A 26,368-nucleotide genomic window follows, 5' to 3' on the forward strand; every position below is an offset into this window, starting at 1 on the left:
TCATAACACAACTCATTTAAGCTATTTAAGACCTATATAACCTATTTAAAACCTGGTTTCCTATTTAACCTTAGTTGCTCAACATGTTTAACCATTTAAATCTATTTAATTCAGTAAAAATCCACTTAACACACTTAACCTGTTTAACCCAATTTGACCTATTTAATAAACGAATAATGCGGGTCAGATCGAGTTACCTATTTAACAAACAAGTCGAGCTTAGATCTAAATTTTTGACCTATTTAATAAATAGATCGAGTTCAAGTTGACGAATTTTTAACTTGATCCATATCCAATCCGATCCATCCCAATTGCTAGCTCTATTCCCATGCCAAGATTATTATAAGCTCTAAAGTCACAATAGTCGACCAAAATATGAAGTGGGTCCTTTGGTAGACTTACATGGTGATACGACCATGTCCGCACCCCGATCCATAGCTCAATTTCTTACAAAACCCCCCCATTCCTGTTAGGTGGGTTCCTTACAGATTTCGCATATAACTTCTGAGCCAGCAAGCCTTCACCTTCAAAGCGAGATAGTTCGATGATCGGGACTAGGATTCAACGGAAAGCAAGAGAACCGTATCTTTTGGAGGAAAGGTTGCAGAGAAGAAAATAATGGGAGGGAAGGGATTCAAACTGATGGCAACGCCTGTAAGTTTAGAATTCAAATAATTACAAAAAGGTAAGGAGGGACCATTGCCTTTCTCTGCAACGATGTTTTTTTCTTTGGTTTGTTTTTGAATCTCATGCCTGGTGCTTTGTCGCTAGAAAAGGAATAGCAGATAAGGTATTATGTGAATCAGTATGTTATGAACTGAGCAACTAAACTCTATTAAAATTTTCTTAGAGAACATCGAGAAAGTAAAAGCAATAAAACTTAAGAAGGCTTTTGAGTTTAAATCTTCACCTTTTCTTTTTCTTCCTGTCCTATATTCGGTACCATTCTGTTTGGTGGTTTCCTGTTTGTTATCAGAAGGGAGGCCTTAGAAATAAACTGCTCTATTCTTTCTGACCGTCTGAAGTAAGTTCTTTCCACCATCGCTCTTCATCAGATTTTCAGGAAGATTATATAAGATCACCAACTTTTAACTATTTTCTTCTTCTTGAGAAAAAACTATCTTTTAATTATTTTCACCATTAAGCAATTAGGAAAATTTCATTAGACAAAACAATCAAGCATTAAGCTTCTTAAAAGACATTTTGATCCATAAGTTTATGCTTTAGAAATTTTGGAATGATTAAATTCCTTATTGATATCAAATTTTCAATGTCATATAATATAGATTACCTGAAAGACATGCATTGCTCTGTAAAACAGGGAGTCACCTACTGCTTACAAGTATTCCTCCATGACAACCAGTTTCCATTCCATTGAAGCTAGGGGTCAATGGCTGCAGCTTTGAGTGGACCACACTTGAGTTTTTATACTTGAGATGGACAGCTCCTCGGTGTGTGACGGGAATTCGGAGATGGATTACCCTCCCTCCTCAGAAGACCAGATCGAGAGATCAAATACAGACACTGGATGCTCCACCCCTGGCGGCCGTTCGCTCGACTATAGCCGTACGACCTCTGAAGTCTCAAGCTACTCAGAGCCCAGCATTTTGGATGAGCCCCTTGCCCTTCCTTTGGGATTGCCAATTTCTAAGCTAGTGGGGCGAGCTTCACCAGTTATAACCAAACTCAGGATGAAACAGCATGCTGATGTGCTCGATGAGCACCTAGGCAATGATGATGTAGCAAATTCAGGTCAGTTCACATTCTACAATGGATTGAAAACATAACGTGTTTAAATTTTCTTATTGCTTGCTCTGATTTTTGAGAGAATACCAGAGCTGGAAATGATGAAGGAGAAATTCTCGAAGCTTTTGCTGGGCGAAGACATGTCAGGAAGTGGGAAGGGTGTTTGCTCAGCTGTTGCAATCTCAAATGCCATTACAAACCTCTATGGTTTGTCCATTCAAATGCCTTGTACCCAAGTCCCTAAATCTCTTTATCTATTCATATTTCGAGTCTTCATATCAAAATCAAAATAATACAATTTCTAAATACAAGGGCTTGTGCTACAGTTATGATTCCTAGAGATGTTGAATCAGCTTTATGTTCATCTGCATCTTATCTCCTTTTCTCCTTCCACAGCTACTGTTTTTGGCCACTGTTACAAATTGGAGCCTCTACCACCTGAGAAGAAGTCCATGTGGAGGAGAGAGATGGCATGCCTTCTATCTGTCTGTGATTGCATAGTTGAATTCTTCCCTTCTTTCCAGAACTTGCCAGATGGGAGTACTCTAGAGGCGAGGATCGATCTCGATAACCAAAAATTATCCTAGCTTCCTTTGCTTCACTTTATCTTGTCTTTAATGCAGCTTTATTTTTCAGGTGATGGCAAGAAGGCCAAGATCAGATATTTACATCAATCTTCCTGCGCTCAGAAAGCTGGATACTATACTGCTTGTAAGATTTTATTGATCAGTCACTTTGATATGATATATATTACTGGCGAGGCCTTTTTGTATCAAAAAGCTTTGATACAGTCAAATATTTCTCAAGAAAAACTAAGAAGCTTGTATAAAGTAATCTCATCAAATACCTGAACTTACTGCAGGAAATATTGGACAGCTTTCAGAATACAGATTTCTGGTATGTTGATGATGGGATGCAATCATCAATTGCCTGTACCTCAAGGTCATTCCGGCAGGTGATTCAACGGAATGATGAAAAATGGTGGCTACCTATCCCATATGTTCCTGTTTCTGGCCTCCCTGAGAGATCACGGAAGGAGCTGCAGCAAAAACGTGAATGTGCAAATCAGATTCACAAAGCAGCCAGGAGAGACGAGCAATGATTGCTTGACGATCTTCACTGCATGAGACTAGACTTGACTCAAGCTTCATACGAAAGCATTTACGGAACTAAAGCTGGCAATCAACAGTGCGATTCTTGCTGAAATGGAGGTCCCAGAATCATACCTTGCAGCACTTCCAAAGGTAATATAATCCCAAAATAACATGAAATATATGTTCAGTGGATCAGCAACCCTTCATCCCCCATAAAACAATGCCCACACGGCCCTTCTAACAATGCCATACCTTCAATGGTACGGGTCTCGGTACCGGTTCGGCAGTCCTTGCCTTGCATAATTCATACCATTGTAGCAAGAAGATCCACAGCCTGCATTACTCTCTCAAAAGACAATAGGAAGAAGTAAATCTACTCTAGAGATTTTCTTATCTGACGATAAAAAGTGAAAGGGTTGGGAATCGAAGCAAGGGCAATTTGTTGTAATCAAACAAGCTAATTTTATTCTTCCTGCTGAAAATTGCTTTTGATGATTCAGAGCGGGCGTGCAAGCACAGGAGATTCTATCTATCGCCACATGTCCACTCCAAAGAAGTTCTCCCCTGACTATCTTCTAGATGGTCTTGATATAGCTTCGGAGCATGAAGCACTTGAGTTCGCCGACCGTGTGGAAGCTGCAATCTATGTGTGGCAGCGCAAAGCAAGCATGAGCAATTCAAAATCTTCATGGGATATGGTGAAGGACCTAATAGCTGATGGAGACAAAAATTACATGCTTGCGAATAGAGCTGAGAGTCTCTTGCTTTGTCTGAAGCATAGATACCCAGAGTTGTCACAAACAACTCTTGATACAAGCAAAATCCAGTACAACAAGGTAAGGATACAACATGGTGCATGGTGCTTAAATATACTGGTAATAGAGGCAGAATTTACACAGCTATTGCTAAGAAGCTACAAGGATGGTGCATTCCACATCTTAATTTCCATGTTGTCATTGGCATGATCTCAATTTCATCAGGCAACTTGATGCAAACTATTCACATGTAGATGATGTTTACATTTTTCTGCCACAGGATGTTGGACAAGCAATCCTAGAGAGCTACTCAAGAGTGCTGGAAAGTTTGGCATTTAACATCGTCGCATTGATTGATGATGTTCTTTTTGTGGATGGATTTGTGAAAAGGAGATGATCAGTTCCCTCCAACCTACAAGTCAAAATGAGAGTTGCAGACAGAATTCTCATCATGTCATTCTAACAAATGTTGCCTTAAAACAGACTAACAATAGAAAATAAATCATTCCTGAATGCTCCATGGACTGGGACTGTCTTCTGCATCGAGCAAGATGAGAAAGAAAATTGCTCTACATTGTCCTGATAGATGTGAACCAGGTGCCAAGATGGTGAAGACAAGAAGAAAATGTAATACTAAATCCAGGTTCTTGACTTGAAGTACTTTTGAAGGATTTCTTCAAATGGTAGCTAAATATACTCCCTAATTGTCTCCTTTATAGCATGCATTCAGCTAACCAAAACACTAAAATCTTTAAAAAGAAAATTATAAATTTTGCTCAGATGTGACTCCAAAATCAAGTTTCAGTTAAAACCTCTATTAAGCCATGACAAGTGAAGTCGCTTTCTTTTCTTTTTTTTAATTCGTATTTCATTTCGGCAACATTATTCTGGGAGCATATAGTATAGGACACCAAAATCAGAAGTCCCATTCGAGAGCTTACACTACACAGAATGCCGAGTTCTTAAGGAACATCCTTCTCTTTTCGTTTCCTTTGCCGAGCGCCCAAAGCGTTTTTTTGTTTTTTCCCTCCCCCCGTTCTCTGCCTTGTTTCTTTATCCAAGAAGATACCCATCCCTGCCGCCGGTCACCTCCAGAACCCAGCCCTTAACACCCGATCGCCGCCGCCGCCGCCGTCCTGGACTTCCCAACTGCCGCCTCTCTTGATGAGGATAGTACAAGGAACCCAGTCAAACAGCAGTTTCCACTCCATCTAATGCCTCGATTAGAGGCAACGATCTCGATCCAGGAGAAGCAGCCACCGGAATTACGGAGGTTCGGGTTCGCCCAACCAGGCCGGACCTTATTGTAAGGGGGCAGACACTCGACTGCGATGACCAACAGTGCCGTATCCTCTACGGGGTGGAGTCAGGAACAGGATCAGGGGAATCTCTCTCTTTCTGAAGTATCGAACCCCAGATCGCCGCCATGAGAGATGCCATACCGTGCTCTGTCGTGTACGCGAGCTCGCCGTTGCGGCGGCAGTGTAGTCAGTGAGGTACTTTCCTCGATCTGCCCTTCTCTTTCGAACATTCAAGTAGGTGATGATGCTGTGTTCTGATCGGCCCCTCTCTCTGCTCCTCTTTTCTCTCCCTGTGCTGCACGCCTCCCTGTGTCCTCCCTGGTGCTTCCGTTCCCTTCTCCAACTCTTTTCTCCCGCCGCAAGCATGTCCCTCTTCGCACCGGGTCACGTCAGCTCGATCAGGTTGGGCTGGGTCGGAGCAAAAATTTGTAAAACCGAAGTCTCAATTACACCTGTTTATCAAATAGATCAAAAATTCAAATTTAAATCTCATCTATTTGTTTATCAAATAAATCAAAAATTCAAATTTAAATCTCATCTATTTTGTTAAATACGTAATCCAACTGACCTACAATTAAGCATAACAAATTAGATTAAATATATTAAATATATTAATTAGATTTTTAATAATTAAATATATTGTTTAAAAAAATGTAGAGACATCTCTTCAAGTTGAGCTAGTTATACTTAAGATCCCACAAATTAAAAAAAGTATCAATTAACAATCAAAACTTCATTTTCATTCCAATGTAGCCCAACCGTATAAAGGAAAGTTCGCGACGAAGGTTTTGAAAGGCCCCTCTATGAAGGGGAAGGAGCACCTTGTGACTGTCGATCGGTATGATTCAAAGAGGGGTTCCTCGCCTAGGACCACGACGACCCCGGAACTAAAACAAAAAGGGGTGAATGGTTCTACCCCACGAACCACAACGAGCAAAAATGGAGCTAACGCATCTAAGTCCTCTAGATCGTGGGCTTAGGTTGTCCAAGGGCTTCGCCAGTTTAGATGAGAGACCTCTAAGGCCACGACTGAGGAGGTAGCTATACTGGAGGAAAAATTCACACAGGTGGTGGCGTTTTCCGACAAGAATATCAACAGGGCGTGTGCTCGATGCAAACTGGCACTAGTGGGTAAGTTTCTCGACAAAGGCTTCCCGTTAGATTTTGTCCAAAGAGAGATGAAGATACGGTGAAACATGGAAGGAAACTTCAAGGTCTCATCACTCTCTGATAGGGTTCTCCTCTTTGATCCTCCGTCGGAGGAGACTCGAAGCCGTATTCTAGCCAAAGGACCATGGTCTTCGGAAGGATAGTTGTTGTCACTAGAAAGCTAGCGCCCTAATTTCAACCCAGGCTGGGATGATATCCCGCAAGCTAGGGTTCAGATTCAACTGCAGACATTACCATGGAGCTGTGGGATAAAGAAAAAATATTCAAAATAGTCTCTATGGTTGGAACGCCCCTATTCCTGGATGAGCGGATTGAATCTTCAACCCGAAAAGATTTTGCCTGTGTCTGTGTGTGTTCATCAATGTAACAAAGAGTGTCTTCCTAGGGGCTCAGATATGGGTAAAGGACAACTTTATATGGAAACAATTTATCTATGAGGAGCTACCGGATATTTATTGCTTGTTAGAATAAGTGGCTCATATTAAGTGGTATTCTTATTTGAGTGGTATTCTAATGGAACGGAGTGAAGCGACGGGATATATTTATCTTTGGGATAATTATGTAATATTTTATTTTACCAGGGATGCTGATAGGGATTGGGATTCTAGGGTTAGGGTTTAGCTATAAATATCTTGTAATCCTTGTTATTTGGTGAAAGTGAAAGTTACGGTCGTTTCGCTTCCGTGGACGTAGGCACATTGCCGAACCACATAAATCTCTATGTTCAATTTCTTCTTTCTTTTTTTCTCTCAATTCTGTGCATTGTTCTGTTCGCTGTTTGGATTCTGTATTTTGCTCAACAATTGGTATCAGAGCCTCGAGGTTACAAATTGATTTTCCGTATGGTGGGTTTTTGATGGCTCTCTTCCCAAGGCGAGAAACACCTTTTCTTCTGTGGGTTCTGTCTTGAAGGCAGCGAGGAAGAGGTCCTTTCGTAGGAGGCTTCACGTGGGGGAAGGGGCTCTGGTGTTTTCTCTTCCTAAGTGCTTCACGTGGAGGGAATTTTTGTTTTGGGGTTTGTGTGTTCTCTTCCCAAAACGAGAAGAAGAACAGAGGAAGGAGCGTGAGGGAAGGAACGACGGCCGTGGATGTTGTTTCTCTTCTCACAGAGTTTTTTGGGCCTTGTCTTCGTCCAAACCAAAATCCCCATCACCGGCGGCTTCCAAGGCAAGAAGAGGAGAGGAGATCCCCCCGGCCGGCCGGACGCGAGAGAGGAGGAGAGGCCGCGCATTCCGCCGCGACGCCTCCCGTGCTCCCCTGATTTTTTCACCGGCTTCCGCGTGGAAGAAAGAAAAAAAAACTCCCTGTTGCAGTCCACGAGCGAGGAAGAAAAGCCCCCGTGCGCCCGTGTCTGCCAGCATCCTCCCGTTGCACCACTGCCCGCGTCGCCGTGCACCCGCACCCGTGCCCGTGACTGCGCCACCTCTGCCATGCGCGTTTAGATCCGGAAGAGGAGTCTTTCCCGTGGGCACGTTCTGACCTAGGAGAAGAGGGGTGTTTCTGGTATTTTTTATTTTCATCAGATCCTATTTTTCTCTAATTTATTTTGCAAAAAGATAAAATTGTAGGGATGTCTTCTGCGAAGTTCGATGTGATAAAGTTCGATGTAACTGGGAATTTCGGGCTATGGCAGAGGAGGGTGAAGAATCTATTAGTATCGCAGGGTATGGTAAAGGCCCTGTACGGAAAGAAACCAGATGACATGGGTAATGCAAAGTGGAAAGAATTGGAGGCGAAGGCTGTTTCAAATATACGACTTTGACTGGCTGATGACGTGATGTATCATGTCATGGACGAGGAATCGCCGGCGGCAATTTGGTCAAAATTGAAGAGTCGGTATATGTCCAAATCGTTGACGAACAAGCTCTATCTTAAGCAGAAACTGTATGGCCTTGAAATGGAGGGTGCTGATTTAAGCCAACATATCAACGTGTTCAATCAGATTATCAGTGATCTGCAGCGAGTTGATGTGAAGTTCGAAGACGAAGATAAAGCGTTGATGTTATTGCATTCTTTACCCGCTTCTCCTACATACGAAAATTTGGTTACAACTCTGACGTGGGAAAAGGAGACCCTAGAGTTAGAGGACGTCATTGGAGCCTTGTTAGGTTTTCATTAGAGGAAGAAAGCCAATGCTGAAAGTTCTCAGGGAGAAGGCTTAGTGGTGAAGGGTAACCAGGAGCGTGGAAGAAGCAACACAAGGAATGGATCAAATCGCAGTAAATCTCGGTCTAAATCCAGGAAAAAGAAGAGCATAACGTGCTACAAGTGTGGAAAACAGGGTCACATAGAGCACAATTGTCCTGAGAAAAAAAAGGGTAAAGATGATGACAGATCTGAAGGGTTCAAGTCTGCAAATATAGTGAAAGAAGATACAGAGAGCAGTGACGGTGACATACTTTCAGTTTCGTCCAGTTCAGATCATCTCGCTGATTCTTGGATTTTGGATTCAGCATGTTCCTATCACATAACGCCCAATAAAGATTGGTTTGACACCTACAGGTTAGTTAATTCTGGTTCTGTTTTGATGAGTAATGATGCATCTTGCAAAGTCATTGGAATAGAGAATATCAGAATTACTATGTTTGACGGTGTGGTTAGAATGTTGTGTAATGTTAGACATGTTCCAGATTTGAAAAAGAATCTAATTTCATTGGGTACCTTAGACTCCAACGGGTTTTGTTACAAGTCTCAAGGTGGAGTAATGAAGGTTAGTAGAGGTGCTATGACAGTGATGAAGGGGCAAAGAGTAGCAGGAAACATCTACAGGTTGATAGGGACTACTGTTATAGGTGGAGTTACTGCTGCAGAGTCTGAGTCTGATAATACAGTCTTGTGGCATATGTGTTTGGATCATATGAGTGAACGTGGTATGCTGGAACTGCATAAAAGAAATTTTCTGAAGGATATTAAAACTTACAAACTAGATTTCTGCAAGTATTGTGTTCTTGAAAAATAGAACAAGGTTCAATTCAGGACTGCCACGCACAAGACAGAGGGTATTCTTGACTATGTTCATACAGATGTTTGGGGACCAGTCAGAGTAGCATCACAGGGTGGAAATACATATTTCGTAACTTTTACTGATGATTTCTCGAGAAAGGTCTAGGTATATTTCATTCGGCACAAGTCAGAAACGTTTGCCAAGTTTAAGTTGTGGAAAGCTGAAGTAGAGAATCAGACAGGGAGAAAGATCAAATGCCTCAGGTCAGACAATAGGACTGAGTACACAGATTTAAAGTTCATTGAGTTTTGTGAGTAGCATGGGATTAAGAGACACTCTACAGTACGCAAGATACCTCAACAGAACGGTGTGGCGGAAAGGACGAACAGGACTATAGCTGAAAGAGCACGGTGTCTCAGGTTAAATGCAGGGCTTGCAAAGAACTTCTGGGCAGAGGCAGTAAATATGGCATGCTTCTTGATTAACAGGTCACCGAGGGCAGCACTAGATGGTAAGGTTGCAGAGGAGGTATAGACAGGTAATGAGGTAGACTATTCAGGTTTGAGAGTATTTGGATGTCCTGCCTATGTGCATATTCCTAGTGAGGAGAGGTCAAAGCTAGACCCGAGGTCTAGACAGTGTATCTTTCTGGAGTATCAGAAAGGGGTGAAAGGGTACAAGCTTTGGGATTCAAGAAGGCAAACAAGGTAGTGATCAGCAGAGATGTGGTTTTTGATGAGAAAGCCATGTTGAAAAGTACTCAAGAAGAAGAGAAGCAGATGCCAGAAGTTGCAGCAGCAATAAGCAGGTAGTGCAGGTGGAGTTAGAGTTCTATCAAAGAGAATAATATTCAGGATACAGAGACTCCTACCTCAGCCGATCAAGAGCAACATAATATAACCACAAATAGACCCAAGGCGTACTATCAAGCCACCAACTAGGTATGGTTTCGAAGATTTGGTTTTCTATGCATTAATTACTAGCAGTGGAGATCCTACTACTTTTCAGGAGGCGGTTCACAGCTAGGAGAAGAGTAGATGGATGGGTGCTATGATGGAGAAGATGAAATCTTTGAATAAAAATCAGACATGGGAGTTGGTGGAGCTTCCGGAGGGGAAGAGAGCGATAGGAAGCAAGTGGGTGTTCAAGAAAAAAGAAGCAGTATCAGAAAAAAAAAAAGGGAAAAAGTTTAAGGCACGTCTGGTAGCAAAAGGATACTCACAGAGAGCTGGGATTGACTATGATGAAATTTTCTCTCCAATGGTCAGACACACTTCCATCAGGGTAGTGTTGGCATTGGTAACACATTATGATATGGAGTTAGAGCAGATGGATGTAAAGACAGCTTTTCTTCATGGTGAGTTGGAGGAGCAGATTTATATGCAGCAGCCAGAAGAATTTTCAGAACCTAGACAGGAGCACTTAGTCTGTAAATTGAGGAAGTCACTTTATGGGCTAAAGCCATCTCCGAGGCAGTGGTACAAGCGTTTTGATTCTTACATGATTCGGATTGGCTACAGGAGATGTGAGTATGACTGTTGTGTTTATGTGAGGAGCCTTGATGATGGTTCTTTTATTTTTCTGTTACTGTATGTGGATGATATGCTGATTGCTGCGAAGAGTATAAATAAAGTCAACAAGTTGAAGACTTTGTTGAGTAGAGAGTTTGACATGAAGAATTTGGATGCGGCCAAGAAGATTCTTGGGATGGAGATTCACAGGGACAGAGATTCCAAAAAATTGTGGTTATCTCAGGGTAGTTATATACAAAAGGTGTTGGAGAGGTTCAGCATGGGTAATGCAAAGCTAGTGAGCACACCTTTAGCGAATCATTTCAGATTGTCTACCTCACAGTGCCCAAAGACAGAAAAAGAAATTGAAGACATGTCAAAGGTTCCATATGCTAGTGCAGTGGGGTGTCTGATGTATGCTATGGTTTGTACTAGGCCGGATTTGGCGCATGCAGTTAGCGCAGTGAGCAAGTTTATGGCGAATCCAGGAAGACAGCACTGGGATGCAATCAAGTGGATTTTCAGGTACTTGAGGAGTACTACAGACCATGGTATCATGTTTGTCAGACAGCAAGATGATCCTTCAATCATGGGGTATGTTGATGCAAATTATGCAGGAGACTTGGATGACAGGAAGTCGACTACAGGCTATGTATTCACTCTTGCAGGAGGGCCTATCAGTTGGAGGTCCATGGTTCAATCTCTAGTTACACTATCTACGACTGAGTCCGAGTATATGGCAGTAGCTGAGGCTGCCAAGGAAGCATTGTGGTTGACGAGATTAGTCAAAGAGCTGGGTGTTCAGCAAGGTGGAGTTCAGTTGCATTGTGACAGTCAGAGGGCGATCTATTTGGCGAAGAACCAGGTGTATCATGCGAGAACCAAGCACATAGATGTGAGGTATCACAAGATCAGGGAGTTGGTTTCTTCCGGTGACATATTGCTTGAGAAAGTTCACACTTCTGAAAATGCAGCAGACATGTTGACAAAACCCGTTACTGCAGACAAGTTCAAGCATTGCTTGGACTTGGTTAACATCTCTAGGTGCTAGAGAGGATGTGTTCCAACCTATCAGCGTCAGGTGGTGTCCTAGGTTATTTTTTCTCCTAAGGGGTGAATATTCGCAAAGGTGGAGATTGTTAGAATAAGTAGCTCATATTAAGTGGTATTCTTATTTGAGTGGTATTCTAATGGAGCGGAGCGAAGCGACGGGATATATTTATCTTTGGGATAATTATGTAATATTTTATTTTACTAGGGATGCTGATAGGGATTGGGACTCTAGGGTTAGGGTTTAGCTATGAATATCTTATAACCCTTGTTATTTGGTGAAAGTGAAAGTTACGGCCGTTTCGCTCCCGTGGACGTAGGCACATTGTCGAACCACGTAAATCCCTGTGTTCAATTTCTTCTTCCTCTTCCTCTCTCAATTCTGTGCATTGTTCTGTTCGCCGTTTGGATCCTGTATTTTGCTCAACATTGCTCTTGTAGTCATATTGGAAAAACATACTAGGCATGGCTAGAGTCTAGAAAAAAATTGACTCTGCATTTGTTTTAGACCAATGGTTAAACTTTTTTTCAGAATCTAAAGTGTCTCATCTCACCAGATTCGTCTCTAATCATTGTCCCATTCTATTATCAAGGTCAGATAGCAACTTTTGAAAGGAAGTGCCCTTCCAATTTGAGAAACAATGGTTGCATTATGATGGCATTCATGAAGTCATATGACAAGCATGGTGTTGTGATGGCAAAGATTCTTCCAAAAATATATTAATCTTCGAAGAAGGCGTTGTAGAATTTCAATGTTACAAAATGATCAAGGTGATAAGGTGGAGAATCAAAATGAAATCAGCACCATCTTGATCCATCATTTTCAACAAAGATGGACTAGACATATGGATGTGGAGGATATGGACGTTCCTATAATTTCTTCTATAGTCTCAGAGGATCAAAATAACAACCTCACAAAATTTGATAGTGGATGAAATGGAAGAAGTTGTCAAAAGATAAGGCAACAGGACCAGATGGTTATCCAGCTTTCTTCTATCAACACTTGTAGCAGCCTATCAAAAAGGAGGTAATACAAGCTATTCAATATTTCTTTGATCATTTACGATGCCTGAGTCATGGAAGAGAAGCTATATAACTCTCATCCCCAAGAAGAGCAATCCTATTGAGGCCAATGATTATCGACAAATAAGCCTTTGCAATATTGTCTACAAAATTGTAGCAAAGATTCTGGTTAATAGATTGAAACCCTTAATGCCTATCGTGATTTCCGCCAAGCAAGAAGCCTTCATTCAAGGGCATAAAATAGCTGACAATATCTTATTGACCTAGGAAGTCATGCATACTCTTGAAGGAACATCCCCCACCAGAGGCTTAGTGGCAGTGAAGCTCGAAATGGAGAAAGCATATGATCGGGTACATTGGCCCTTTCTATTTCAAGTATTAACCTAATTTAGAACCTATTATAAATTCATCTCGTGGATACGAGCATTCATATTGGAGCCCCATTTTGGATTACATGTGAACAGGTCTCCAACCCAATGGTTTCACCCATCTTAGGGGCTCCTACAAGGGTGCCCATTGTCAACATATTTATTCATCATTAGCTCTGAGGTTCTCTCCAAGTTCCAAAATTATGCAGTCCAGAGTAATATCATGAGAGCATATCGATTGCCTAGAAAGGGCCCAATAGTATCGCACATCGTTTTTGCTGATGACTGCTTAGTAGTGGCTAAGGCCACTGTGAAAGATGTGGGCTACCTTAAAATAATCATTGATGCATATTGCTCCATTTCAAGCCGAGCAATCGATCTTTCAAAATCTCATATTATGATAAGCCAAGCCACCCCAAAATCTACTAACGATCCAATCTGAAGACTTCTTTTAATAAATGAGAACACTGGAGTTTGGAAATATCTTGGAGTTCCTTTATCGAGACAACCCTTAAAAGTCAGGGGCCTTCACCTTCCTCGAGGAAAAGATGACCACCAAGATCGCAAATTGGCAATGGAAGGCTCTATCATTCGCAGGTAGAGCAACCTTTCTCTAATCGGTGCTCTCATCCATTCCTCCGTATTGCTTATCATGTATCCATGTGTCGACAGGGCTCCTGAATAAAATAGAAAAAGTGTATCAAGCCTTTCTTTGGAGGCATGGTGTAAATCTAAAGAAGCTACATCTTATAGCATAGGAAACCGTATGTCTGCCTAGGAATCAAGGAGGATTGGGAATCTCTTCATTATATACTAGGAGGAAAGCTTTCTTATGTAGGATAGCCGCTGAAATCATAATCAATTACAACTCCCTCTGGGCCGAAGTTGTTTCAGCCAAGTATCAGTTCAGTGGATCTTGGTCATCTTACACTAAACCCCAACATAGTTCACTTATGTGGGAAGACATTTGTGACCATGGGCAAATCATTCAGAACCAAGTCGTTTGGCTGATTGGAAATGGGCACTCAATTAATGTTCTTAATGACCCTCGGATACCTACCATTCCGCTCACACAGGCATACTTTCATCAATATGAACTCCTAAGTGCTGATTTGTGAGTTAGTGACTTGATATCATCATCTAGGGGCTGGAATCTGGACATGCTTTCTGACTTATTCCCACCTGAGATGATGAACCAGATATGTAGTGTGCCTCCTGCGCGTGAAGACTGGTCTGATCAGTTTAACTTGGGGCAGCACCCAGACCAGCCATATCACCCTCCAAGACGTATACCCTCTACTCGAGAAACCAAAGTCGGACCTAATTCCTTACCAAATGGCTGTGGTTCTTGATTGTGCCTATGAGGGTCAAATACGTTTGGTGGAAATTGCTCTGGAAAAGACCGTCTTTGGTGGAAATTCTCTTCTTGTCTTTGGAAGTTCAAGCACAAAATCCATGCAAAGATCTTCCCATGATCTTTCAGGAAAAGAACGAAGAAGATATTTGCTTGCGGTCTTTGGCAAATTGGCATTCTCTGCACATCTTAATGAATCTCCTAACATCCTTTGTCATAGCGTAGAAGGCCAGTAGAATCTATCCTCAAGCAAAAACTAATGCTTTATCTCTACCATAGCATCCCTCTAATCACATAACATGTAACTCGTGAATAAGGAAATCTTGAACAAAAAAATTAGGGATGCATAATTTCATTGATACGTCCAGTTTGTGCCAGATGCAATGTAGAGGAATAAACGGCTGACCACCTATTCTTCCAGTGCCTGTGATCAAGGTTAGCTTTAGCTAAACTTGCTGACCTCCGTGGGCTTCCTTTTGTCTAAAAGCATCTTCTAGGTATAGGACTCTCTCTCAAAATCTATTAAACTACATCTTGTGGCTACTATGGAAGGGCAGGAGCAAAATGATGTTCTGGCACCAGATGCCTGATCCTACATAGCTACTTTGTAAAGCCTTCTGCCTTGCCTCTTGAGTATCTTAAGTCGATTAAGTTGCCGAGGCTCAATGATTCTGGCATCTAGGGATAGCACATTTCCTAATCCTTTGCGGGACCCTTCCACCGATACCTTGTCTCTTGGCAGCCCCCACAACCAGGATACAATAACGTATTTTTTAATGGCTCGGTCCATCAAAATTTGGCAAGTGTAGGATTTGTAATTCATGATTATCAAGGTAAAGTCCTTTATGCAGCAGCAATCCCCCTATCCATTGACCATTTCTTTTGCTGAGCTCACAGTCGCATAGCATGGGCTAAGGACCACCTTGACACTCCAAGCTCAAGGGATCATTTTGGAAGGTGATTCCAAGACTATGATGTCATGGATTACTGGCCATCACTCTTTTTAAGGAGTATCAGATATCTCCTTGCCAGAGTCTCTGATTTTTCTTCTGATCATGTTCTACGAGAAGGCAATCAGGTTGCAAACATGGAAACTACAGTCCAGACTCTAAACCTCGCCTTACACAACTTCTCCATATTGATGTGAAGAAAGTTTCTCTCCCTCAACTCTAATGAATGAGCCACCTTTGTCAGAAAATAAAAAATAAAAAAAACCACTCAAACCAAACAAGACGAGGACCTCGATTTTGTGATTTTAATCGGGTACTAATTTCTCAGCTATATCTTAAGTATCAGGCAAATATAATAATGCTGTCAGCTGAGAACGGAAGCGTACATCATATCGCATGCAAAGAAACAGAAACCCATATCCCACACGTATATCAATATGCTGGTATCCTACAAACCATCATACGCTTGTATGTTAACAGATATTTATGTAAGCCATATGGAAAACATAGCTCGTAGCCTTCGGTTACATTTATTCAGAACCTGCTGCACAGCCTGGAAGCCAGGTGTAAATAGCATGATCTACGCAAATCCAAGCATAACTCCTCTGTTCAATTGCCATCGAACTACCAGTAATCTATTCTTACCATTTCAACAAGCAGTTCAGTTGACAGGAACATAATGTTCACTTCTCGAGGCAAACAGCAGGCATCCACTTCAAGATCAGCATGGCTGCACAGGGTTAGAGGAATCAAGCATAAGGTTTCACCATCCTGTTTCCCAGGAGTGCTTAAAAAGTATATTAGCTTATAGCTCAGAAAACAGCACAAATCACAAAAAAAAAAGACCATTCAGAATCATAAATCTTAAGAAACCAAGAAATAAACTTGTAACGCTATAAAAAATAAGCTTCCCCCGTGCCTGTGGGGTTCTGAGATCAAATTATATAGTTGAACAGGCCACTAAGGCAAAAGAGCTGCATTTAGAATGAAAATGGAAATATGTTCTGCAAACCACATTTATATCAATCCATGATTCTTCAGTCATTTTCCCACCTACTTTCATGATAATGCAACGTATCCTTCCCACAGCAGCACAAGCCACCTTTTCTTTAGAAGTACAACTGTGATGAAAAGATTGGGATTGGGATATAAATAGCTACAGGCCATTCCTCAAAAGCCATTTTACTCATCTCAATTGAGGAACAAATTATATATTGCCTATATATACAACAGACCCGGCATCGGCATGGAAGCAAAATGGGGGTCTTTGGAGTGTTAGTTTAACTGGCCCGGTACACACCAATACCCACAGGGTGAGGCCGGTGTTTTTTAATACAAAACCCCCCTCAACATTCTCCCAAGAGAGATCGTTCTATCTATGCCAGCAGGAGAACAAAGCCCGTTGTAATTGATTTGAAAGCCATCCGCATGAGCCTCTAAAGATTGCTGCCAGACTTCCATTGCCAAATAATTGTACAAGAAAAGGAGTCAGCTATCATCATCCAAAGATCCAACATACGTAAGATCCGTTCTTCTCACCCTCACAGCCCCCTTGAGCCAGCTGCAAGCCTTCAGATTGGAATGATCCCCCCCAACACCAATCATATGGCTGTTACCACCAGAGGCAGAAGCAGAGCCCGTACCATCTTCCAGCAGCGTCCATGGGTCAATTTCCATGTCCAGATACTGGGATGGCACTGTCTTGCTTCTTCCAGATAGGTTAGTAGACGTGCGGGTGGTGGGAAGAAATCTTTGGTGGGTGCCTGGAGTAGATGTGATGGGCTGAAGTGATGCAAGCTCCAACGAAGATGATGTCGGAGAATGGCAAGGGATTAAAAAAGGAAGCGATGCAGGGAGAATTGGCATTGCGGCTTGGATACGCCGCCGAATTGTTGCAGGCAACTCCATGCGGTCCAAGTCAGCCTACAAAAATAAAAAGTAACAATTATATATAAGGAACAAATAAAGAAATGAAATCGTTATTTTTTTAAAATGGCTGGCCAATCAGCAGAACAAATAGTTGACCAACAATGTGGCAAAAGCATGACAGTGTCAGTACAAAAGGACTTTGACTTAGAAACTGATGTAAAAATAACATGCCGATGACAAAGTAAAAAAGAAATATGACATTTCCATTGTAGCCCAAAGCATCCAAGGAAAAATTATATTTATCAGCAAAGTAGGACACTAAGTTATGCTGAGGTGCTATTTGCGATGGAAACCAACGATGAAAACATTTTAAAAAATGGAAATTACAAATAGAAAGTTAGTTAACCTTGAATTAATAATTGGCAGCTTCACAGTTACACCACCAGGTATTACGCAGATTCCAGCTTTTAAGTCAAAGTAATGGCAAATGTTGCTACATAAGTTATTCGACGATTACAGACATAAAAAGGGCCGGGATGATAACAAAAACCTCTCTTTCTAAACGAACCCACTAAGAGTTTGCAGTTCTGTTTAAAAGTATTAAATCATATGCAACCAGGGAATTTCTACAGGTTTTGCTTCAAAAAATTTAATTTTCCCCTTTTTTGAAGTTTATTTTTTATCAAACTACACAAATGGAACTCACCTGCAAGCTCTCTGCTGTCTCACGATCAAATGCAGAAAAATCTCGAGGAGATTTAACAGTCGATTTGGAGACAGACTTGGGCTTCAGCCAACTTGGCTTGCAGTTGCTCAGCAAACCATGTAGGATACACAAAAGCCTGTCAAATAGGCTATCACTAGAATAATCTAATGAGGCAGCAACAGAACCTTCCACTAATGACTCTGCATCCTTTTGTGAAGGAACTCTATGCATAGGAAGGTATAGGTCTGCATCCTCATGCACAACTCTTGCTCCAAGTAATCGAAGTATGATAGATGCAAGCATTTGCCTCATGTTCCTTGCAGATGGCTCCCTGTAAAAATAAGAATTCAGGACAATAGGGAAAATTCCAGAGAGTTCTAATAAGCTTATCATTCACACAGATGAGAGATGTGAACATATTATATAGCTAAAACTAATAAAAGAATAGAAAACAAAGATACAAATTTGATCTATTTGTTTCTAATATGCAACTTTTTCCACACGCATAAAAGGAAAACCGTTAGATTTCCAAAGGTTCTCTTTACAAATCACCCTATCAAGCATGGCAAATTTTTAACCACTTCCAACTTTACATAGGTCTAGCCTCCTCAGGCAACAGCAATCCCCACCCCCGCCCCCCAAACGCACACTATTAGGTTATGCCCAAGCAAATCGCTGCTTCTGTTGCAATATTGAAATTTTTCGTTTTACTCCAAATTACCGAGAAAAAAGTTTACCCAAGCATTATGTTTTAAGCAAATGATGATGGGAATATGATGACGAGGTGATAGAACAGTGTGTAGAAGAGTTCTGAAATAATGATGAAAACTTCATGCTGGTAAGATTCCCCGAATTGCCTTTGTATAACAGATTGCATAAACAGAGGTCCTTGTACTTAAAATGCCTTGCAAGTAGTATTCTAAGCAAATGAAAATATCCTGGTTCTGGCATAATGATGTTACCTACCATAACGCTGACTCTTGTCAGTACCATTCACCATCAGTAAATCTAATCTTCGATTCTTCCAATTCAAATCTGTTAAAAACTTGACAACAAAACCCTTACCTTTTGCTCCAGAGGCAATCGAACATGTAAGGGTTTTAGCATTAGTTCATCACTGGCCATAACCAGCTAGTTCTTACCAGATTTCCAAAATGGAAGTCACTTTAAAGCATCAGGAAATGTTTCCAGTAAACCTACTCTCATCAGAGTTTATCCCTCGTTAGTAATACTAGTACAGATATGTTCATCTCTTTTCATCTGGTAAGATCGCATGAATTGTAAAGAAAAAGGATGTGTGTAGGAACACATTCAGTGTAGGTTAGTCCGCCATACATCAGTAGTCTTACATGAGACAGCAAAAAGCAACCTCATCCCTTGCCTCAAGGATAGCCAACTAGATAGTGTTCTACAAGCACAAAGTTTTCCCAGAATTAGGACAAACACATTCAACCATAGCCTACATTCCAACACGTGAATAGTTCACATAACTCAGCACATAAAACAAGCCCAGACTAAAACATAAAAAAGTCAACTCAGCCTGGAACGTTAGCCTTGGGTGAAGATATAATCAAACTGATTTACTACTTACATGGTGTCACAATCCTCTTGCTCATAATAGAATCTAGAATAGAATAGCAATCAACTTCTCCATGTTCTCTTCATACATTAGATATTGGATTGATGAAAAAATATGGCTTAATTATCACAAAACATCTCTATTCTATTGCCCATAGCAAGCCTATTTCCTTATTCCTAGCAACATAAAGTTATACTAATAATTACGCAGACTGGTGATAAGATGTAGTTTTAATATTAAGTTACTAAAAATCCGACGAATACACAAATGATTCTTCTGAAACTGATAGATGTCACTACTTTAGTGGGACATGTCACATCCTAACCAAATCATGTAGAGTCATAACACAAATACTTAGGTCAAGAATTTTGTAACATGCTAATGGAGATTTGGATGCCCCAATTGAGAGAAGGGAATCATGCCCCGGAGAAGATCTAGTTATTGCTTATCCAAAACTGCATGCCCTACCCATGACACTTGTTTCTGTATGCCCTACCCATGACACTTGTTTCTGTTACTGATGATGATAGATCTGAGAGAGCCTAAACAGAACTTAAGTTTGTACCATTATGTCTGAGTGAGTTTACCTACTTTTCTCCAAAAAACTGACAGCTACTTCTCTCACTAAATCAGCCAGAAAGGCTGCTAGGTACGAGATATCCATGATTCAAATTATTTCCAGATGTCAGATGGTTAATGTCATCATTAAACACTTAAGATAACATCAGAATCAACTAACTAGATCCATGTCGAAAATCAGAGAGTTTACATAGGTAACTGATTGAGATCTTGGCCCTACGTATTGGCTTGCTGGTCCTTCTCTAATGTAAAAACATTACTAATGGGACAAGGCAGTTGCGTGCCTTAATGGCATATCAGCCATCACCCATTACTGTCAGTTCACCATGCAATTCACAAAAGAGCTTCTAAAATATGTTGTCATAGGCAAGTATTGTACTTTACCCCTTCCCTTCCCCTATAAAGCACAATAATAAATAGTAACAAACCCTTAAGAATAAAATAGAAAGATACAAATATTATATAAATATCTACGTAAAAGTATTTCTGGATATAGATATATGCACAACAAAATCTCCCACATTTTCACCTCAAACCCTTGCAATTATCCAGATTAACAGGAGAAAGAGGTGAGCAGGGAGAGAGGTCAAATAAAGAAATTCTGCATTCCACAAACAAGAAATCAAATCCAAGGGTCTTCCTTATCACTGCAGAAATGAATTTGTTGTCCTTCAATGGAAAAGAAGCCCCAGTTTTCCATTTCCTCAGCGCTCAAGGGTATGTTTTGTTGCAAGGAAATCCATGAAAAAGGAAAAGGAAACTAAGTTTTCTGCATGAAAATGCAAAAGTTTTCTAGAAAACTAGTTATAATTTTTCCAAACTTGTTACTTTTCTAATGGAAAAAGCAAATGGAAGACTTGATTTTCCAGGAACAAGAAGTTTTCCAAGCAGTTTTTGTTGCATCCAAACATACCCTAATAGATTCATCTAGGAGGAAAACTAGAAAAGTGAAGAATTTTGCAAAAAGATATGAAAGAGCAAATAGAAAATGTGGAACTCCAAGTCAGTAATGTGGAACTCTAAGTTCACAACAATCTTAAATCGGCTGAAGAAAGTAGAAAATTAGACTTACACAAAGGAGCAAAATTGGAATTTCTTGCCCAAAAAAAGCCAGGGGATATCACCCAAGGCCAAGTGCCCCTCCAGATGTAAGGCAGTTTAATTAACTATGCCATGAACTAACTTCTTCAAAAGTCTGAAGCTTTCACTAGAATTCTAGTAAACATCACTCCATAAGAAAATCTACCAAACATTAGACCATAAGTTCGTTCCAAAAAGGAAAAAAATTACTTGGATATATTGGGAGGAAATACATGACTGAATGGTTATTTAAAAGAAAATCAGACTACTAATGTTACACTAACACGGTAATCAGGAAAAAATAAAGGAAATTAGTATCTTACAAAGACATTGACACGATAAAATTATGGGTAGAAAAAGATTATCAAGAAGATATAAGGGGGAAAAGGTGACAAAAAATAACAAATCTGGTTGCAACCTTTTAAGACAATTGACAATAACCAACCATACTTTTAACTGCTGCCGAATAAAAATAATATATGGCAATATTCAAGAATAAGTTTTAAGATCTGCAGTTACCTATCAGTGTAAATAATAGGAAGCAATCTCAAAAGAAATTGCAAGCGCAACCACAAGGATGCTTTCAATGCTGTGGCAGATGGTGGCGTAGAATCACTAACTCCAGTTGATCGCCTGCCCAATACAGGGCTTCCACCACGCATACCTTTGCGAATGCTGCTTTTGTTTGATGAACCTTCAGTTCCAGACGATGCCGCACTAGCCTGCTTATTACCACCACGTGTTATTGTATTAATTTGTTGATCAATAGCACCCATCTGCTTTACCAATTCAGCTGCAAATAAATTGCGTATATCACTGGAACTCCTGTCTATACATGGAAGTGTTAATTCAGCAAGAGCTTTCTCAGTTATATACTGCTGGGTAGAAGTGAAGCCTTCAGCATCAATATTATGAATGTTCATTTTACCAGGTTTTTTAACATCAATGCATTCATCCACAAGTTCTCCTTCTTCTATAGAAATGGCTTCCAACTTCCTCTTATCACCTCTGTTAGCTACACCATCAGCTATGGAACTTGACCAACCCCATGGTTTCCAAAATTGGGATTTTGTTGAAAGACCTTTCCGCTGAGCAACTTGTAAAAGTTGCTGCCTGATGGATTTCCGTCCCAGAAGGACATCCTGACCAGCTAAAATCCATTTTATGTCCATTACAAGTGACTCCTGCTGCAAATTTCCAAGCAGATGGACAACTTCTGAGTAAAGTGGTGCGGCATCAGGTCTAACTAGGATCCTTGTAAGAATAATTTCAGTAAATTTCTTTTCACTTTCAGAAAGTACATTTCCAGTATTAGGAGATAGGGATCGAATTGCCTCTACTAAGGACATGTTCTGAGTCTCAGTTTTTTCAATAAGAGCTTGCTCATTCAAAAGAAGCCTCAAAACAACCCACTGCCAATGAAACTTTGCAGGTTGCAAGTTATCTAAAACATGCACAAGTTGATCCTGAAGCTTTGCCTCATTTTCAGCAAATGCTCTTTGTTCATTAGGCCCTGAAATCCACGATCCATCTTCCTGCATAATTGTAAATGCTGGCATTTTGCAATCAATGAGAGCATTCAGAAACAGCCGTGACCGAAGAGGAACAAATGCCCTTGTTTTCAAATGTTTATCTGAGCTATGCAGTTCAAGCATTGCAGCAAATTCAGAATCACCAACATCAGTAGCAAGAAGATCATAAAGAACACGAGTATTTCTAAAACATAGTTCTCGAAATGGCTGATGCCTTATAGCATCACCAATTGCCACAAACAAATTTTGATACAGTTGGACATCTTCCCGAGCCGCAATATTGATGTTGAGAATATATGGCCTCCAAATGACCATTCCAAATATTGAGTAAGCAGGAGGAAAAACCAAATTAAGCGGAAGCATGCGCTGCATCCTTGAAAGAGCTATGATATATGATTCACCAAGGATTTCTGCAACTAGTCCATCAAACACTGTTCTGCAGTTCCCAACAAGGAGCCGAAACCAATGTATGTATACTTCAATGCAATGATCTAGCTTGAAACTGCCAACGGAACGGGACATCCCATTCGAACTGGATCTTGCACTCCTAATAAACTGCAGAATATCCAAGCCCTCCTTTAATTTGAAGGCTGTTACCATCCTTTCTAGGCTAGTAGCACCGTGAACGATGGCCCCAATAACAAGCGCAGATACAGCAGCTGCAGCTTTTGCAGCCCTTCCAACAAACAGTTTTACAGAATTGTTCACGAGTTCATTTGAATGATTTCCATACATGTCATGAGTTTCAGAAGATGGTTGAAACTGACTTCGATAAGTCTTCCCAGGAGCAAAAGCCCCAGAAATAGATGAAGAAGCTTCAGCAGCCAAAGCTATCTCAAATATCCGGCTCATACGTTCTCCAAGAGATTCCTTAAGCAAGCAGAGAGAGGTTATGTGAATTTGCAGAATGTGCCGTACACAATTCAATGAATTTGTCGTAGACAAAAAGCTTTGGTAATTACCGCTTGTAAAATCTGGCAGTTTTGATATGGCAGGCCCCACACTACCAACAATCGCAGAAACAGCAGAAGCCACTATTGAGGGATCGCCTTCTAGAGTTGCCCCACCATTTTGCCTAATACAGTCTAGTAGGCCTAACACAATATCTTGCGCTATTTGGTTACTGTCTTCCCAATTTTCTAATGATGAACCTTTAGGATTATTGACTGAAAAAAGTTTTCTTTCTTTTCCATAAAAATAGTGCACAGCTTCCTCGACATGTCGTTGCACCATCTCTTTCAGGTTGGGGCTAGTCCTTGATAATCTCCCAGTCATCTTTTGACGGATATACTCATCAGTGTCTTCAACACCTGCTGGGACTCCAGAAGAAAACACTAGATCACCATCAAGTGGTCGTCCAGCATCAAGTTCTGCAAGCAGCCTCTGATCACATGTAGCTCTAAAAGTTTTTTCCCATTTTGTCACACTAGCAACATCTCTATATTTCTTCAGTAAATTTCGAGCATAAGCAAAAGCCGTTGATCCAAATGACTTTCCATTGGGTGTCACAAAAGCAACAGTTCGATGCATTAAAGTAGTTAACACTTCAGGTAAAAGATCTGTCGCTAGAAGTACGTTTTCATACCTGAGCCAAGCTAAATATTAGATATAAGAAAAGTAAACAACAGTATCCATTGTCATGATAAGCTAAGTTCAAGCTCCACATATTTGACATCAGAATTTATATTCCAAAATAATGAGAGAATACTATCAACAAGCAAACCCATTGTCAACTATCAGTCTTCAACAAAATATTATCATGAGAAAAAACAATTATTCATCTTAAATATCAGAATATTAGGTTGAAGTTTATGGAAAATGCAGTTCTCGTTTCACATGACCAGGGAGCATGAATTTTCAAGATAATTCCAACTTGCATACCCCTCTTCCACCCACCAACAGAAAGGGATGGGAAGAGGGAGGTGGGGGGGGAGACAGAGATCCTTAAAATGAGAAATTTTATAGCACTCAGAACATGCTGAAAATGCAGACTAATGGTTCAAGAAATCATGAACACACAATCGATTTGACAATATGTTGTGCATGCATGTATGGAGGAGATAAAGAACAAGGCAATAAATAGTGCTAGCAACACAATATTGCGTAAGAAACTGTGTCATACATAAACACACAAAAGAAAAGAAAGAACCAAGGAGAAGGCAAACTCACAGATTGGGAAATTCAAGGTGTCAAGTATATTGTGACAAAACTCTCACAGTGATCCTTCCCACAAGACACCTTAAGCCATAGGCCCATCTTTTCTTCTCTATCCTTGTCCCAGGATATTGTTCCTAACCCTTAACAAAATCCCCATAACAGCAATTGGCGCCACAGCAAATCATGTCATCAGCCCCTAGCTTCACTCTATAAACAACTACAATTTCAGAGTGACAACACCAATTATGATATGGATTACAACTATATATGTCATAAGTTGCAAAAAATTAATTTTCAACGTTACAAGAAAAATGGATCCTCCATCGTCATCCAGAACAATCTTTTGAAGATGTGAGGTAAATATTCAAGGGTTAGGTTGTTTCCTTATGGGGTCTCGTCCCCCCTCTCCCGAAGAATATATGACACAACTAACATCTTTTTTTTCCACAATGAAAGAGGTCAAAAGGTTTGCTCCAATTTTTATTTCAGGGATTTCTCAAACTCTTTTCTTTGCATATAAACAGTTTTTACCCTTTATTCATGGATCCACTGGGACTCAGGTTCTCGTCTGATATTGAAGCATTTATCTTATTCACATCAAATCCTCTATTTCATGGATTCGCACTTTTCCTTATGCCGACATCAAAACATGCTCTTGTTAATGAAAGTCTGTGTTTTCACGGTTATCATGTTACTAAAGCCACCCCTTTTCCATGCCAGACTGATGTGTTCATGTTCTTAAGTACCTGTTTCAATCTCATGCCTTTGCCAGAATAATCAATTCATGGTTTGTAACTTGCTCTTTGATAAAAAAAAGGGCCTTGTAGTGGGGTTCGAATAAATAACTATATTTGAATGCGCACTTTCCAATGTAGTCTGATTTTTCTCCACTCTCGGCTATAAGAGACTAAATATCATTTAAACGGATTGTAAAAAGCATCTATACATTGTCAAACTGTTCTCGGTTCTTCAGTAAAACCTGTTTTAGCAAATCAAGATTTTTCTCATTTTATTACTATATAGCGCATCCAAGCAGATGTGGAAATCATTATAGAAATATGTGCACGCTAATAGTGATGTTTTAGTCTTAAATTGTTGAAGGGTTAGGTATCCACCACTTAATTCTCTTTTGGTCTTGGTATATCATGAGCTTGTTATACATGAATTTGTTATAATGTATTGCTGTAAGAGTTAGTAGTGCATTTGGCATAATTGTCGGGGGACTTAGCACCCAGTTCTTTGACTACAATTTTATGTTTTCCTCATACAAAGCATTTTAATTTTAGTCCCCGTAAAATAGTTAGGCTTGTGTTTTTGTACAGAGTTGGGCTTGTTTATGTACAGAGTTGTCCATGTTTTCCACAAAATTATATACAAATCGGAGATTAAACAGAAGATGGCGATAAAAATCAAGGACCGGATAAAATAATTCAGTCAACAGAGTTCTAACCAAGATCCGCCAAACCGGTACCCGGACCCATACCGGTCGGTGGACGGGTCAGTACAATACCGGTTTGGCACCAAACTAGCATGCCCAATTTTGTGTGAGCCGGCATGCCCTTTTTTTGCGAAATTTTTCAAATTGATTTAATTGATAATC

At 40.5% G+C, this 26,368-nt stretch overlaps 2 protein-coding genes and 1 long non-coding RNA gene across 7 annotated transcripts in view; 1 reads left to right on the forward strand and 2 right to left on the reverse strand.

The window, feature by feature from the left end:
* Positions 1-1,302: 1,302 nt before the first annotated feature.
* ROPGEF2 (RHO guanyl-nucleotide exchange factor 2) lies at positions 1,303-3,992 on the forward strand. The gene is made up of 8 exons (XM_026810502.4): positions 1,303-1,752; positions 1,837-1,953; positions 2,143-2,297; positions 2,383-2,457; positions 2,609-2,831; positions 2,923-2,990; positions 3,341-3,676; positions 3,876-3,992. The coding sequence occupies exons 1-8, from the start codon at positions 1,437-1,439 to the stop codon at positions 3,990-3,992; spliced, it is 1,407 nt and encodes a 468-aa protein (XP_026666303.4). The 5' UTR covers positions 1,303-1,436.
* On the reverse strand, positions 2,268-3,546 carry LOC148703175 (uncharacterized). Its single transcript, XR_015987910.2, has 3 exons — positions 2,973-3,546; positions 2,594-2,785; positions 2,268-2,451 (listed from the first exon to the last, which is right to left on the reverse strand). It is a non-coding gene; the product is annotated as an uncharacterized LOC148703175 (long non-coding RNA).
* Positions 3,993-16,227: 12,235 nt separating the features above from the next.
* The window catches only part of LOC103722361 (mediator of RNA polymerase II transcription subunit 12-like), a 35,617-nt gene continuing 25,476 nt past the window's right edge, over positions 16,228-26,368 (reverse strand). For all 5 annotated transcript variants that reach the window (XM_008812893.6, XM_088723408.2, XM_039126796.3 and 2 more), the window contains 3 exons: positions 21,599-24,196; positions 17,842-18,172; positions 16,228-17,189 (listed from right to left, as the gene is read on the reverse strand). In XM_008812893.6, the coding sequence (XP_008811115.3) occupies positions 16,755-17,189; positions 17,842-18,172; positions 21,599-24,196 (3,364 nt within the window). In that variant the 3' untranslated portion in view covers positions 16,228-16,754. The remainder of the gene's footprint in view (positions 17,190-17,841; positions 18,173-21,598; positions 24,197-26,368) is intronic.

Source organism: Phoenix dactylifera, chromosome 6 (genome assembly GCF_051530095.1).
Source record: "Phoenix dactylifera cultivar Ajwa chromosome 6, Ajwa_hap1_PhDact_Kaust_v1.1, whole genome shotgun sequence".
NCBI classification, from domain to species: domain Eukaryota; kingdom Viridiplantae; phylum Streptophyta; class Magnoliopsida; order Arecales; family Arecaceae; genus Phoenix; species Phoenix dactylifera.